Source organism: Camelus ferus, chromosome 22, assembly GCF_009834535.1.
Source record: "Camelus ferus isolate YT-003-E chromosome 22, BCGSAC_Cfer_1.0, whole genome shotgun sequence".
In the NCBI taxonomy this organism is placed as follows: domain Eukaryota; kingdom Metazoa; phylum Chordata; class Mammalia; order Artiodactyla; family Camelidae; genus Camelus; species Camelus ferus.
The window spans coordinates 3,179,809-3,195,195 of record NC_045717.1 but is presented as its reverse complement, the minus strand read 5'-3'; the positions used below and the strand labels follow the sequence as shown (position 1 = coordinate 3,195,195).

Genomic DNA, 15,387 nt, shown 5'->3' with positions numbered 1-15,387 from the left:
TGGTCCTAGGGTCCTCCGGGGAGAGCACTCCCAGACTGCCTACATCAGTGCCAGGCTCCCTGCCTCCACCACTGTGCCCTGGGCTGCCTGCAATTCATGGCTTTGCTGTCCCCAGAGTAGAAATTGAATGCAGATGTGCCCAATGGGTGAGGAATGAGGAGATACAAGGACTGGCGGAGGGATGACCCTCACGGCCCCTCCTTCTTGGTCATAGGAGTGTATTTCCCATAACTTGGATTGGGTGCTACCAGGCCCATAGTTGCTAGTGTTAGTATGGGCTACGCTGTCCTGAGCATGGGCTGTGTGCATTAGACTTCAGGCACATCAGCGTCTCACTGAGTCCTCACAGGAGAGCCGTTGTTTCCATTTTATGGAAGATGAAACTGAGGTGTAATGTTAGGTGACCTACCTAAGGTCACAAAGTTTTCAGCATTCAGACCCTCACCTGCCTGGCTCTAACACCCTTTCACCACTCAGTTGCTGTCACTGTCACCTCCATTTTGACAAGCCAAGCCAGACCTCCTGGGAGGCTGTGGGAGAAACCAGAAGAGAAAAGTGTTGGGAAAAAAAAACGGTGTAATAATGCCTGTCGATTCTGAGTAGCAACCGTATGCTAAGGCCCTGCATACTCTTTCTATATTATAAAACTTCCTCAAAATAAAAATTGTTTTAAAAGAAAGAAATGAACGAAAGAAGACCAGAAAACACAGGACTGGGTCAGAGGATGGGGCCAGGCCTGTGCTGGAGTGGGGCCTGGGCAGGGGCTCAGGGCAGCCCTTCTGCACAAGAGCCCCAGTGTTCCCTGGGCCCGGCTGCCATCCAAGAACAACATGGTTGGCACCAGGCGATGTCTGCCCCCTTCCTCCAACTCTGCTCCCAGGCAGGTGGGAGGTGGGGCCTGGCCTCAGGAGTCCCTCCCGGCCCAGCCTTGCACTCCAGGATCCCAGAGCCTGCCACCCCCACCCCCTGCCTGGGGCCTAGTGCTTCATAGGTGCCCCATCAGTACTGGCCGGGAGAGCAATGCCCAGCCCCAGCTCACACACACACACACACACACCCCTTCAAGTGAATCTCCCCCTTTCCGGGCCACAGTTAAGGATGGGGGCAGAAGCGAGCTGATGGGTTAGCACCAACTCTCCCAGCTCTGTGGAGAATCATCCTGAGCTCTCCCTCCCCTTTTTGTCCCAAAAGATTAGGGCTCAAGTCTCACTTCTGTTCTTCACTTGCTATGTGACTTCAGACCAGTCATTCCATTCGCCAGAGCTTCTGTTTCCTCACTGGCAAAAGGGAGCCAAGGCTGCCTACTCCCCTCTGGCTTGGGGGAAGGATCAAAGGATATAATGGATGTATAACACCCAGCTTAGCACGGTGCCTGGCACACTGGGAGCTCAGCCAAGATGAAGACTTCTTGCCTGCTTCCTGTTCTGGTGAAACCCACCCAGCCACATCGCTGAACTCATTCATTTCCTCTGACACCCCTGAGATAAAGGAAGCAGGAGTGTGCCCATTTTCTAGATGGAGAAACTGAGGAAGAGGCAGGCTAAAGGCAAGATGGTAGGATGGCTGCCTCCTGAGCCCCTGCTAGGGGTGTGCGTGTGTGTGTGTGTGTGTGTGTGTGTGTGTGTGTGTTTGAAAATCTTTGAGAGAGATTGCAAGTGTGACTGGTGACAGATTGTTAGCAAGAGAACAAGACCGTGAAGGGGAGACAGGCTTGGATGCCTCTCCCAGCCTCCCCCAGCATGTCTCCTCCTGTGCTCTGTTTACTTATCTATCTCTCCCACTCCAAGGTCAGCAGCTTTATCCCTAGGATTTAGAACAGTGCATGCCACGTAGGGAACCGTCAATAAACGCTTGGCAAATGAATGAGTGAATGAATGAGCGATGACCCTGTGAAAGAGTGTCAGACTCCGCAGAGGGTCAGTGTGAGAGGTCGTAAGTGTGGGAGGAGGGCCGGACAAGGGGTTGCAGAGGCAAAGGTGGGGGCAGGGTTGTCAGTCTGAAGGACTTGGGCATCTCCAGGGATGGGGATATTGCACAACCTGGACTATGAAAGCCTTATTTTGCCTTTGGCTCAGGTAAACCTGCGAAGTGCCTGGAAGTTGAATGAAAGCTGTGTGGGGTCCAGCTCCTGCAGGCAACTGACCCCGTCCCCCAACAACCACACTTGCTGAGGAGCCAGAAGAGGACCAGAGGCAGAGAGCTGCATCTCCCTGGGAGTCCAGGAGGTCTGGTGAGGGCCTCTCTGGGCAGGAAGCTCCCATTCGCTGGGCACCCCCAGTGCCAGGAGCCTCAACTTTCCTGGGTACTCCAGCAAGAATGGACCCTGGAGGAGGGGAATCAGGACAAATGGTTTTTCAAAATAACCCATTGTTTTCCGATTTATCTTTGGGAGGAGACCATTCTTTTGTTTGAGAAGGAAAAGGGAAAAAATCACTTTAATGGGCCTTTTAGTTATGCAAAGGAAAAGCCTCTATCTATGAGGAACAAGGGTGGAGAGAGCTCAGCTTCTCCACATAACAATGGGAAAGGAAGCTGTATGCCTGAGGGCAGGTCTCCGCCAGCCCGAGGGCTAACCGGGAGGTGAGCCTGAGACCCCAGTTGAAGGGTCTCCTTTCTCCTTCCAGAAGCCTTCAGAGGAGCACAGGGCTTGGACTTAGGTGAGGGTTGGGCAGAAGTCAAAGCTGACCTCCTATGTGGCCACGGTCGTGTTCCCCAAGAGAGAAGTGCTCGCAGGTGAGGCAGACCTGAGTCAGGAGGGGGGCGGTATAGCTATTTGGGGCGCACCTACTGGGTGCCAGGCACTTGAGATACAATGGTGTGGTCTGCAGGCAGTTCCTGCCTTCTATTTACAGAATTAACTGTTTAGTTACAATTCTGGAATGTGTGATGAGGAAATACCGGGTCCTGAATAATCACAGTTAACATTGCAAAGCAAGTGCTGTATGTCAGGCAGCTTTATAAAGGCTTACAGGTAGCAACATGTCTACTGTTTTTTCTTTTTATTGAGGTATAGTTGGTAGTATATACAATATTATATAAGTTGCAGGTGTGCAACATAATGATTCTCAATTTTTAAATATTATACTCCATGTATCATTATTATAGAATGTTGGCTATGTTTCCTGTGCTGTACAACATATCTTTTTACCTTATTTATTTTACACATAATAGTTTGTACCTCTTAACCCCCTACCCTTATCTTGCCCCTCCCCTCTCTCCCCACTGGTAACCACTAGTTTGTTCCCTATATCTCTGAGTCTGTTTCACTTTGTTATATTCACTAGTTTATTTCATTTTCTTGATTCCACATGTAAGTGATACCATGTGGTATTTGTCTTTCTCTGTCTGACTTATTTCACTTAGCATGATACCCTCCAAGTCCATCCATGTTTTTGTAAATGGCAACTTTATTCTTTTTCATGGTTGAATAGTATTCCACTGTGTGTGTGTATTTATATACCACATCTCCTTTGTGGGGGGGTAATTAGGTTTATTTATTTATTATTATTTTTTAATGGAGGTACCAGGGCTTGAACCCAGGACCTTGTGCATGCTAAGCACTGCACTCTACCACTGAGCTATACCCTCCCCCCACACCACATCTTCTTTATCCATTCATATATTGATGAACACTTAGGTTGCTTCCATATCTTGACAATTGTAAATCATGCTGCTATGAACATTGGGATACATGTATCTTTTTGAATTAATATTTTCCAGGGTTTTGGATATATACCCAGAAGTAGAATTGCTGGGTTATATGGTAGTTCTATTTTTAGTGTTTTGAGAAACCTCCATACTATTTTCCGCAGTGGTTGCACCAGTTTACATTCCCACCAACAGTGTATGAGGAGAAAGTGTCTACTTTCTGCAACCATTTCTGGAGGATGGTACTATCATTATACCAGTCTTACTGATGAGAAAATGAAGACACAGGGATGGAGTAACTTGACAAGGCCATGTGTGATGTGCTGAGATCTGAGTTCTGCGATCTGTGCACTTCACTCCCTGCTTCTTTCTCCATACTCACGGGAAAGAAGACACTGAAGAGGAACCTGGCAAGTTCAGAGGGCTTCTCTGAGCTAAGACTAAGAATGGGATGGAACTAACCAGACCTAGAGGGGAAAGATCATTCCAGGAAGTAGAACACATGTGCAAAGGCCCAGAGGTAGGGTGGGAGCAAAGAAGTGATTGAAGGCTTCATCTGGAGACGTGTGCTAGAGGTGGGGGTGGGGGGTGGTGCAGGTCATGCCTAGAATCTCTATAGGAAGCTACTGGAAAGTTTTAAAGGGGTGGTTGTGCTTGGTACAGAGCGAGCTGTATTTTAAATATTACTCTGAAGGTTATGCAAAGAAATAATGAGGATGTGGGTAGATGGAGTCTGCTAACCACTGTATGACGACTGTGCGGAAGACAGAGGAGCCAGGCTAGGCCAAGGTCTGCGTAAGCGGCGGGTCAGGACTGCTGGGTCTTGTTCCCTGAGGGGTGACAAGCAGAGGATGGAGCAATGGACTAGAACTTGGAAGCCTGGCCTGGGTGGGGCAAAAGAGACGGGTGTGAAGGGGTGTGCACTAGGCTGGGGCCGAGCCCCAGGATGGGGCTAGCCCCGCAGGCCGATCCGTGCTGTTGGGTTCAAGAACTGGTTTCCAGGTGGGCTGGACGCTGTGCTGTCCGCTGTCCAGAGCTAGCCCAGGCGGGGCGGGACCCGGGGTGGGCGAGGCTCTGGGCTGCTCGCGGCCAAGCCGCTGTCAGGATAGAGCTGGTCCAGGAGGGGCGGGGCCTGAAATAGGCGAACCCGAGGTGGGCGGGGCGCTGGGCTGCCCGCGGCCACGCCGCTGTCGCGGGGGCATTCCTGGCTCTCCGGCCCGGGGCTGAGCAGCTCCCGGGCTGAGTCGGCTGTCACCGTGGGCGCGGGGGTCCGGGCTGCCGGGAGCTAGGAGCCAGGCCGTGGAGGACCCAGGTGAGTCGGGACCCTGAGCCGGGAACGGGGCCGCGGAGGTTCGAGGTGAGCCGGGACCCCGCGCGGGCCCAGGCTGCGCTCCCAGCCGCCAGGGGGCGAGCGGCGGCGGGGCTCCGGGAGCTCACCCCTCCCAGCACTGGGGACCTGGGCGTCCGCTCGGCGGGCAGGGAGGGGGGTAAAGGGGACGGTAAATCAGTAACCCGCAGCGCACACAGGGCCTTTTGTCCCGCTCCGTCCAAAGAGCACCCTGGCCGCGGAGCTGGTTACTCATTGCCCACCGAGGCGGGGGCGGGCCGGCTGTCTCTGCAGCTCCCCTTCGGGACCCGCCGACTGGCACTTCCCCCCAGGGTGGCCGGGTAGGGGAGGAGGAGAAAGAGGGCGCTGGTCCCTCGGCTGCTGGACCGTCTGTGCGCCCCGAGGACGATGAGGCTCCGAGGGGTGTGGTCATTTGCCCAGGGTCCCCCAGAGCTTCACTGCGGAAGGCTGGAGAACACTGGGCTACCCGATGCCAGAGTCAAGCCCTTTGGCCCCACGTGCAGGGCGGTCGGTCCGTCAGCGGCCGCGTATGACCCGACTAAGGTTCTGAGGTTCTGAGATCAGGGTTGCCAGGGGATGGAAATAAAATCCCTGGGCCTCCCCACTCCCCTCCCAACCCAGAGAGCTGCCCTCCATGCAGAGCAGAGCAGGGTGAGGGGATTTCACAGAGGAGGGGCCAAACCGGGAGTGGGCACAGAGACAGTGGCATCCAAGCCGGGTGGAGAAGAGAAGTGGAGGTACAGAGGTGAGGCCAAGAGAAAAGACATGTCTGGCCTTGAAAGCCAGAGGCTTCACAGCGCTGAAGAAGCAGACTGTCAGGGCAAAGAGATTGACAAGGGCAGGGATGGAGGCCTAGGATGCTGGCTGAACAGTGTGGACTGGATCCTGCTGCACACAGGCAGCCATTAAGGGCTTGTAAGCTGGGGCAGGGGCTGGAGTGGGGTACAACATGGCAGATGTGTAATTTCTAATAACCAGCTGGAGAGCCCAGGGAGATGTTTGCAAAAGTCCAACCTAGAGATGACCAGGCAGCAAAGGCAGGACGGACTGGAAAGGGACTAAAGCAATGGACTAAAGAATGGGTTGAAAGTGGAAGAGAGGTGAGGATAGGAGCTGGAAAGGTGATGCCCCAGCTGTGGGGGCAACTCGGGGAAGGAGCAGTTTGAAGGGAGAGATAATGGCTTTGGCCAGAACAAGCTAAGTGCCCCCTGCCTTGGAACCAGAGCTGGACAGGGTGCAGAGGGATTCCCAGGCAAGGTAGGTCCAGAGACACCAGTGCCACCTGACTGTCACCCAGCTCCAGGTGAGAGCCAGTTAGTTCTCCTGGGACTCCAGAGATCACCTTCCCCTCCCCGAGCTGAGGCTCAGTTTTGAATGTTCCTTTTAGGGGATAGAGACTGGTGGCATTGGGAGGATGGTAACTAGATGGGGAGCATGCGTACATCACACCTGACAGGAACAGCACCAGAAACGGAGGTGACTGGCTGAGGGCAGACCGAGGGTGACAGTCATGGGGAAGGGGAGGGAGAGGAGAACGTTCCAACATTCTGTGTGCCCAGTCCCTTCGTAAATTCACTTTTTTGTTTGTTTGGGATAGGGGGAGGTAATTAAGTTTATTTATGTATTTATTTTAATTTTTGTAAATGCAAGTACTAGGGATTGAACCCAGGACATCCTTCATGCTAAGCACAGACTCTACCACTGAGCTATACCCTCCCCCCAACTCCCGTACATTCTCTTTTATCCTCAAAGCAGTTCGTGAGGACAGTGGGCCCAGAGAGGGACAGGGACTCACAAGTTGGTAAGAGTCAGGGTTTGAAGTTGGCTCTGTCAGACACTGGAGTCTACATTCTTTACAAGAGCTTGCATGGCCTCAGATGGAGCTGTGGGAGCACAAAAAACAGAGGTATCCCCAGAATGCAATTCTGGTTTAGAATGAGGAAGAACTTTTGCTTGCCATAGAATGTGCTACCGTGTTAGTAGTGAGCGCCCTGCCCCTGGAGGTAGCCAAAGCTGGTCATGGAAATGTCAGCAATGCCATCAGGAGTGGGGGCAGATCAGATAACATCCAGATGCTGGAGTTTGGTCTTGTATTATATTTCAGATTTTTTTTTTTACTGGCTCTTCAGTAATAAATTCATTTATTCAGCAAAAAATAAATTATGTGTGCTGAGAGCCAGCAGAAGATATGTCTCCGTTCTCTGCTTCCCTCCAAGGAAAGAATCTGAAAACTGCCCTTTCTGTGAACTTGTGCCAGGGTCTCAGCAGGACCCAAGGAGAGCAGGAAGCCCAGCCCACCCCCCACACAACCTACCGTTGGGAGGCCTTGGGCTCTGACAACAGCAGAGCTGGTTCTAGTCTCTGCCCTGCTGCAGCCTGGCAGGGGCTTGGACAAGTCTGCCGACCATTTCCTGTCTCAGTTTCCTCATCTGCAAGATGAGGGGATCTCGCCGGCCAAGGTGCACAACTAGCAGGAGTTCTTCACTCTCTGTTTCAGGAAGGCAGTCGGTGGGAAGCCCAGCCTGGCTCCCTGTGAGTAGCAGGAAGGAGATGCGGCTGCTGTTGGCCCTGTTGGGGGTCCTCCTGGGGGAACCCGGGGCTCCAGCTTTGTCCTTTGAGGCCTCTGAGGAAATGGAGCCGGGTATGGCCTCGGAGAAGGGAGAGGGTGGCAGGGGTGGGAAGAATGGGCAACAGGAGGGGACTGCTGGCGGAGCAAAGCTGGAGAGGATCCTGGCCCCAGCCCTGAGGAGGTGGCAGCAGGGCAGGACCCGACCCTTGAGACTCAGTGTCTGGCTCCCAGCAAGCGTCCGCCTATCTCTGTGTCCACAAGAGAGGACTGGCCTTGCAGGGTGCAGGGCCCTGACCTGGGCTGCAGAGCTGGTGGTGAGCCCCCTGACTGTGTGTGTGTGCGTGTGTATGTGTGTATGGCTTGGGATGCCCAGGCAGCACGTGTGGTGTATGCACCATGAGTGTGATGCACCCCAGTGGTGTGGCCTGTGCCCTATATGTGGCACCTATAGCATGTGCCGTGTGTGTGTGTGTGTCTTGGGCAGTGGCATGTCCTGCCCAGCATGTGTGCTAGGCACCATGTGTATGATGCGCACCAGAGGCGAGGCATTTGCCCTGCACGGTAGCGTCTGTAGCATGTGGTTGTATAGGTGTCCAGCATGCGTCAAGGGGTGCTCGTGCCCTGTTTGTGCAGCGTGTTCTCTGTGTGCAAGGGGCCGACTTAGCCAGGGCTGCAGGGCTCACTGACCTCTGCCCTCGGTCCACAGAGCCCTGCCTGGCCCCCAGCCCGGAGCAGCAAGAGCAGGAGCTGACCGTGGCCCTTGGGCAGCCTGTGCGGTTATGCTGTGGGCGGGCCGAGCGTAGTGGCCACTGGTACAAGGAGGGCAGTCGCCTGGCACCTGCTGGCCGAGTGCGAGGCTGGAGAGGCCGCTTGGAGATCGCCAGCTTCCTACCCGAGGATGCTGGCCGATACCTCTGCCTGGCACGAAGCTCCATGTTTGTCCTACACAATGTCACCTTGGTTGTGGATGGTAAGGGGGTCTGGCAGGAGCTAAGGGTGCCTGGGGAAAGAAACTCTCTGTCTCAGACCTTAAACACCTCCCTCTGTCCCTAACATAGACTCCATGACCTCCAGCAATGGTGATGAGGATCCCAAGACCCACAGGGACCCCTCAAATGGGCACATTTACCCCCAGCAAGGTCAGTGTGAGACCTCAAGGACTCATTTCCCTATTTCCCAGCTGGTCACGGAGAAAACACCCGTGTGGAAACAGGTGACCCTCCTGGGGACACTGAGTTATCCCTTCTCCTCCCCTCCAGCACCTTACTGGACACACCCGCAGCGCATGGAGAAGAAACTGCACGCAGTGCCTGCTGGGAACACCGTCAAGTTCCGCTGCCCAGCTGCAGGCAACCCCACACCCACCATCCACTGGCTCAAGGACGGACAGGACTTCCATGGGGAGCATCGCATTGGAGGCATTCGGGTGAGTGTCTGGGTTCCAAGACCATGTGTTCCTCCATTTTCATCCTGCATCGATCCCCTCAAATCACACAGTTCTTTCCCTAATGAGGAAGACAGCTGCGGGGCCCCGAAGGAGCACTAGACCTTGGACTTGAGCAGCTCTGGTTCAAGTGCCCACTCTGTCACTCTCTGGCAAGTGACTTAACCTCTCAACCTGAGCAACTCCATTTATTAAGTGGGAAGGATCACTGACCGGCAGGTATCAATATTTGTTTTAGCAGTTTATTCTCATGTTGAGACCCTGCAGGGTCAGCTCCAGGCTGTAGGCTCAGAGGAAGCTGAGACTCAGGGCGAAGACTAGTTCAAGGTGGCACAGCAAGGAAGAAGTAGAGCTAAAACTGAGACTCAAACCCGAGGCTCAGATACTTCTTGGAGCCTTCCCCATTGTCCCAAGGTCCCTGGCCTCCCTGTGGGTGGGATTTAGCCTCCTCATGCCCTGGTCCCCTGGATGGGTATGCTTTGGTGGCCCCTTGTGGACACATCCCCTGCCTCCAGCTCCGCCACCAGCACTGGAGCCTGGTGATGGAAAGCGTGGTGCCCTCAGACCGCGGCACATACACCTGCCTCGTGGAGAACTCTTTGGGCAGCATCCGCTACAGTTACCTGCTTGACGTGCTGGGTGAGCGCATGGGCGGGTGAGGCAGTGTGGGGGTGGGAACCTTGATTCTTCCTTCAGCTGGGACCCAGTCTGGCAGCCAAGATGGACTTAGATGACTCAGTCAAGCTACTCAAAGTATCCAGGTGGGTCTGAGGGAAGCACAGGAGTAATGTGGGCCTGGAGGAGCAGGGGCAGCTGAGAGGAAAAGTGGGAAAGACATCCAGGCAGAGGCACAGGCTGAGTGAAGGCTCTATGTATAAAGAATACAATGCATTTGTGGTGGAGGTATATGCCTGGGGTGTGGTGTTTAAGCAGGGAGCCAGGCCCAGAGGGTGTTTGAATGCTAGGCTGAGAAGTTGTCCCCAAAGGCAGCGGGGAGCCATGGAAGGTTTGAATGGGGTAAGCAGGGGATGAACAAGGTCTGAGCTGAGTATCAGGAAGGTTCCTCCCTTGAGCTGTGGGGAGGCTGGAGGAAGGTGACCAGGGTGCTTCTGTGGGTGCCACTGGTCAGGGTTGACGGCCCGGCTCGGCCCCCAGAGCGGTCCCCGCACCGGCCCATCCTGCAGGCGGGGCTCCCAGCCAACACCACAGCTGTAGTGGGCAGCGATGTGGAGCTGCTATGCAAGGTGTACAGTGACGCCCAGCCCCACATCCAGTGGCTGAAACACATCGTCATCAACGGCAGCAGCTTCGGTGCCGACGGCTTCCCCTATGTGCAAGTCCTCAAGGTCCTGTCCCCACCAGCATCTGAGCCCTACCATTCTCCTGTGGGGTTATGGGGTGGCCCCCAGCTCCCTTCCCGGCCACAGTGTGGCCCCAGGCCCAGCTGTGACCCATGAGTGTGTCCCCCATCCCCAGACAGCAGACATTAATAGCTCAGAGGTGGAAGTCCTGTACCTTCGGAACGTGTCAGCTGAGGACGCTGGCGAGTACACCTGCCTGGCCGGCAACTCCATCGGCCTCTCTTACCAGTCGGCTTGGCTCACGGTGCTACCAGGTGAGCTCCTGAGGGGTCAGGGGAGGCTGCAGGATTCTGCTGTGGTCCAGCAGTGGACTGTGCTCTGCTGAGTAAAAGACAGTCTTCCTTGCCCGTGGAGTCTGGGTTTGGGATGTGGCATGTGGATTTGTGTGTTTGATTCTGCGTGTAGCAGCCCCTCTATGCACGTCCACATGTGACTGTGCTTCCCCCGGGGTGTGTGTATGCAGGACTGGGGTGGGTCTAACTGCAGCTTTCTTGGTATGTGTCCCTGTGTGTGTCGGGAGCTCTGAGGGCCTCAGTTAGAGGGGGTGGGGCCAGCCATCTGACCACTGACTGGTCAGTCATCTGTGTACCCGTCTGTGGGCAGAGGAGGACCTCGCGTGGACAGCAACCGCGCCCGAGGCCAGGTACACGGACATCATCCTGTACACGTCGGGCTCTCTGGCTTTGCTTGTGCTCCTGCTGCTGGTCGGCCTGTATCGCAGGCAGGTGCTCCACAGCCGGCACCCCCGGCAGCCCGCCACTGTGCAGAAATTGTCCCGCTTCCCTCTGGCCCGACAGGTACCAACCGTGCTGTCCCCCACCTCCGTGTCCCCATAGTGAGGCTCTGGGCCTGCATTCCCGTCCCAGCTTGGCCTCAGCAGCCTCAAATCTGTCACTCTGCAGTTCTCCCTGGAGTCGGGCTCCTCGGCCAAATCAAGCCTGTCGCTGGTGCGGGGTGTCCGTCTCTCCTCCAGCGGTCCCCCCTTGCTCGCTGGCCTCGTGAGTCTAGACCTACCCCTCGACCCGCTGTGGGAGTTTCCCCGGGACAGGTATGCGATGCAGAGTGAGGGTGGGGCTCAGACTCTGGGCGGGAATGATGGCGGAGGATGGCTGAGGCCTCGTCTCGCATCTTCAGGCTGGTGCTCGGGAAGCCCCTGGGCGAGGGCTGCTTCGGGCAGGTGGTGTGTGCAGAGGCCTTCGGCATGGACCCCAGTCGTCCTGACCAAGCCAGCACTGTGGCCGTCAAGATGCTTAAGGGTGAGTGTGGCGGCCTGGGGGAGGCACTGTGGCCTTGGGTCTAACAGAAGGGGCTCATGGTGCTGCCAGGTGAGCACTGAGGGCCAGGAGAGGCTGCAGAATCCCATAGGGGGGGACTAACTCTGCTACTGACCCTGGAAAGTCACTTCTGAGCTTCAGTTTCCTCACGTGTCACATGGGGTAAATAATAGTCCCAACCTCCCAGCCCAAGATTCCTGGAAAGTGCCTAGTGCCTAGTCTTAACCTTTGGGATGAGGGGGAGTTCAGGGATTTGGGGTGATGGGTTTGATACACCTGTCAGCCTTGGCCTCAAATAGCCATATCAGCCTCGAAGGCCTCACCTCATTCCCCCATAACTCCCCTCCCAAGTCACAGCCTCAGCCTCCCTCTGGGCCCTTCCCGGGTCTGTCCCCCTGTGTCCACTACTGTCGGAGAACAGCCCATGCAGCAGCCCCAAGGTACTCAGAACACACCTGGGACCCACTGTCGGGGCCTCTCACTGCTGTCCCCCAGCCCCGTCTAGAAGAACGGCCCAAACTACTGTTATGCTCCCCCCAGGCCCCTCCTTTCTGCACAGCTGGGGCCACCTGGCACTTTCTGGGAGGCAGGGATTGAGAAATGTGCATTGTGAGGTCTGGTGGGGCGGGCAGTCATTGGCCCAGGGCCACGGGTCAGCCCCGGAGGCAGCCCCTGGTCCTTAGTCTTCTCAAGAGAAGCTGAAGCAGTTTCTTCCTGGCCTCCCCTAGCTGCGCCCCACTGACAGCTCCCTGAATTCCCAGGCCAGATGGACGCCAGGCCCTGGTCAGACAGACCTCGGGGCGCCAGCCCGCTTCCCGCCCCCAGGAGCTCTCACTCCATTCAGGGACTAACACCAGGCCCTGCAGACAGAGCTTCCTTCCTGTTCAGAGCTCTTCCCCCTCTCTTGTGTTTCCTGGTCCCACTCACTGCCAGGCCTACTTCTTCTAGATCCTTAATCTTGTTGCATCCTTGCAACTGCTAGGAGAGTTAGGGCATGAGCCATGGTCCAATTTCATACACGAGGATCCTGAGGTTCAGAGAGGTTAAGAGACTTTCAAGGCCACATAGCCTAGTGGAGATTCAGGCTCAGACCTTCCTGACTCCGGGGCCAGGGCTCCGTGTCCCGTCCCCAACGTGAAGCCTCCCTTGCGTAGTCACCCTGGCTGTCATCCTTGCAGACAACGCCTCCGACAAGGACCTGGCAGACCTGGTCTCTGAGATGGAGGTGATGAAGCTGATTGGCCGACACAAGAACATTATCAACCTGCTGGGTGTCTGCACCCAGGAAGGTGGGGCGGGGCAGGGCTAGGGGTGAGGACGGTTGGGGCATGGAGCCACAGCTCCAGCAGCTTCCCTGTCCCCCCACCCCCTGTAGGGCCCCTGTACGTAATTGTGGAGTGTGCTGCCAAGGGAAACCTGCGGGAATTCCTGCGGGCCCGCCGCCCCCAAGGCCCTGACCTCAGCCCCGACGGGCCTCGGAGCAGTGAGGGGCCACTCTCCTTCCCTGCCCTGGTCTCCTGCGCCTACCAGGTGGCCCGAGGCATGCAATACCTGGAGTCGCGGAAAGTACGGGCAGCAGGCAGCACTCTGGACTGCTCCATCTGCTCCATCTCCACACTTTCATGCCCTTGCTTTAAATGTCCCCAACTTCTCCCTTTCTCCGCTTTCTCATAACCCTAAGTGCCCCTAAGCCCTCCTGTACCCCTCATCCATATGCAATTGACACTGCCTGTCCCCATTCCTTCCTTACAAAATCCCTAACCCTTAGGCAGGAAGAGGTGATGCAAGAGAGGGTGTGGGCCCTGAGGTTAGCTGGCTTAGGTTTCTCCTCTCTGAATCTTGACTTCCTTATCTGTAAAATGGGTGGATGATCCCTGTCACCCGGGTTACTGTGAGGTGGCTCTCAGCTATATGTCCTCATAATCCTAAGTCCCCTGCTCGTCCCCTGCCCTGCCTCCAGTGCATCCACCGGGACTTGGCTGCCCGTAATGTGCTGGTGACAGAGGACAACGTGATGAAGATCGCTGACTTTGGGCTGGCCCGCGGCATTCACCACATTGACTACTACAAGAAAACCAGCAATGTAAGGGAGGGAGGCAGCGCAGAGCTGGGTGGGGTCAGGGGCCCGGGACCTGTGGGTCTCGGCAGCAGTGTGCCCTCTCCTCCCCTCCAGGGCCGCCTGCCTGTCAAGTGGATGGCCCCTGAGGCCTTGTTTGACAGAGTCTACACACACCAGAGTGATGTGTGAGTTCCAGAAGCTGGGGCTTGGGGTGTCTGCCAGTGATTGTTGTCCTTGCCTGGGGTCACACGGCCCGGGGACCTGAATGGGACCAGACTCTAAAAGAAGCCCTAATCCCCACCCCCTGTGGTTGATCATGCCTGCGGGGCCCCCCCGGCCTAGTCCCAGGGGTAGAAAGTGAAACTGCACTGCTGAGCCTGGTCTCTGCCTGCAGGTGGTCATTTGGGATCCTGCTGTGGGAGATCTTCACCCTCGGGGGCTCCCCGTACCCTGGCATTCCCGTGGAGGAGCTGTTCTCACTGCTACGGGAGGGGCATCGGATGGACCGGCCCCCACACTGCCCCCCAGAGCTGTGAGGCCTCACCCCACTCTCCTCCACTTTCCAGTCCTCATCCTCTGCCTTGACCATGGCCTCAGGGTCTGGCCACAGGGAGTGGTCGGCACTAATTCCCTGTCGCCACCTCCTCAGCCCATTGGGGAGGTCCTGGCCTGGCTTCTGCATGTTCCACTGAATGGCCTCATTTATCCTGAATCAAACCCCAGCCCTTCATCACTGCCCCGACCCAGGGCTGTGAGGTCCTTCCCTCACCCAGGCCTCGGGCTCCTTCTGACCCTCTCCCACCTCTCCCAGGTACGGGCTGATGCGGGAGTGCTGGCACGCGGCACCCTCTCAGAGACCCACCTTCAAGCAGCTGGTGGAGGCGCTGGACAAGGTCCTGCTGGCTGTGTCTGAGGAGGTACCTCTCCCCTATTGTCCCATGACCCCCTGCCGACTCCCCTCTGGGCCTTATCCCTGCTGCTCCCAGGACTGACGAGCGCTGTTCCCCATAGTACCTCGACCTCCGCCTAACCTTTGGACCCTACTCCCCCGCCGGTGGGGACGCCAGCAGCACCTGCTCCTCCAACGACTCTGTCTTCAGCCACGACCCCCTGCCACTGGGGCCCAGCTCCTTCTTTCCTGGGGTGCAGACGTGAGCAGGGACACAAGCCTGTACGGGCAGGCCAGCTGGTAGCCTCGGGCCCCCTGGCTCAGCTACAACCTGGCAGCCCCAGGCCCTGACCTAAGGGTCCTGTCTCAGATCTCTGGTTCTGCTTTGGGGAGGTCCGTCCTTGGTCCTGGGGTCCCCAGTTGAAACTTTCTGCTCTGGCCTTGGGTTTTCAAACCAGCGTTCAGCCCCAGTTTCAAGGTCCTGCCCTTGCCTTAGAGTCATGGCCCCAGGGTTCTAATGGCTTCTGCTTGGCCTCCTGGGCCCTGGCGCTGGGTCCTTGTTCTAGGGCTTCGGTTGGACCCGGCTGCAGGGCTGTCCTAAACCTCCCTGCTTCCCTACACCAGGAGAGGTCTTGGGTCTCTGAACCCGTTTCTCCAGGCCTCCCTGCCTCCCCTCTGATGCTTGTGCCAGCATCTTGGTGGGAGGAGCGCTTGCCCTGTGCGAGCTGTGAGGCTGGAAGCCTGCCCAAAACACAGAAGCAAATGGCCTTTTATAAATTATTTTTTTGAAATAAA

At 56.3% G+C, this 15,387-nt stretch overlaps 1 protein-coding gene across 4 annotated transcripts; it reads left to right on the top strand.

Moving 5' to 3' along the window:
* The first annotated feature begins 4,807 nt into the window (after positions 1–4,807).
* On the top strand, positions 4,808–15,387 carry FGFR4 (fibroblast growth factor receptor 4). Of its 4 annotated transcripts, none has more exons than XM_032465007.1 (18): positions 4,808–4,960; positions 7,494–7,528; positions 8,272–8,535; positions 8,624–8,704; positions 8,825–8,991; positions 9,525–9,648; positions 10,165–10,355; positions 10,486–10,624; positions 10,974–11,167; positions 11,273–11,418; positions 11,505–11,626; positions 12,823–12,933; positions 13,020–13,210; positions 13,605–13,727; positions 13,818–13,888; positions 14,098–14,235; positions 14,515–14,620; positions 14,715–15,387. In XM_032465007.1, the coding sequence occupies exons 3-18, from the start codon at positions 8,499–8,501 to the stop codon at positions 14,856–14,858; spliced, it is 2,085 nt and encodes a 694-aa protein (XP_032320898.1). In that variant the 5' UTR covers positions 4,808–4,960; positions 7,494–7,528; positions 8,272–8,498; the 3' UTR covers positions 14,859–15,387. The 4 variants fall into 4 exon arrangements, with proteins under 4 accessions (XP_032320898.1, XP_032320896.1, XP_032320897.1 ...); XM_032465005.1 differs by having other exon boundaries at positions 7,494–7,637; XM_032465006.1 differs by having other exon boundaries at positions 4,813–4,960; positions 7,498–7,637.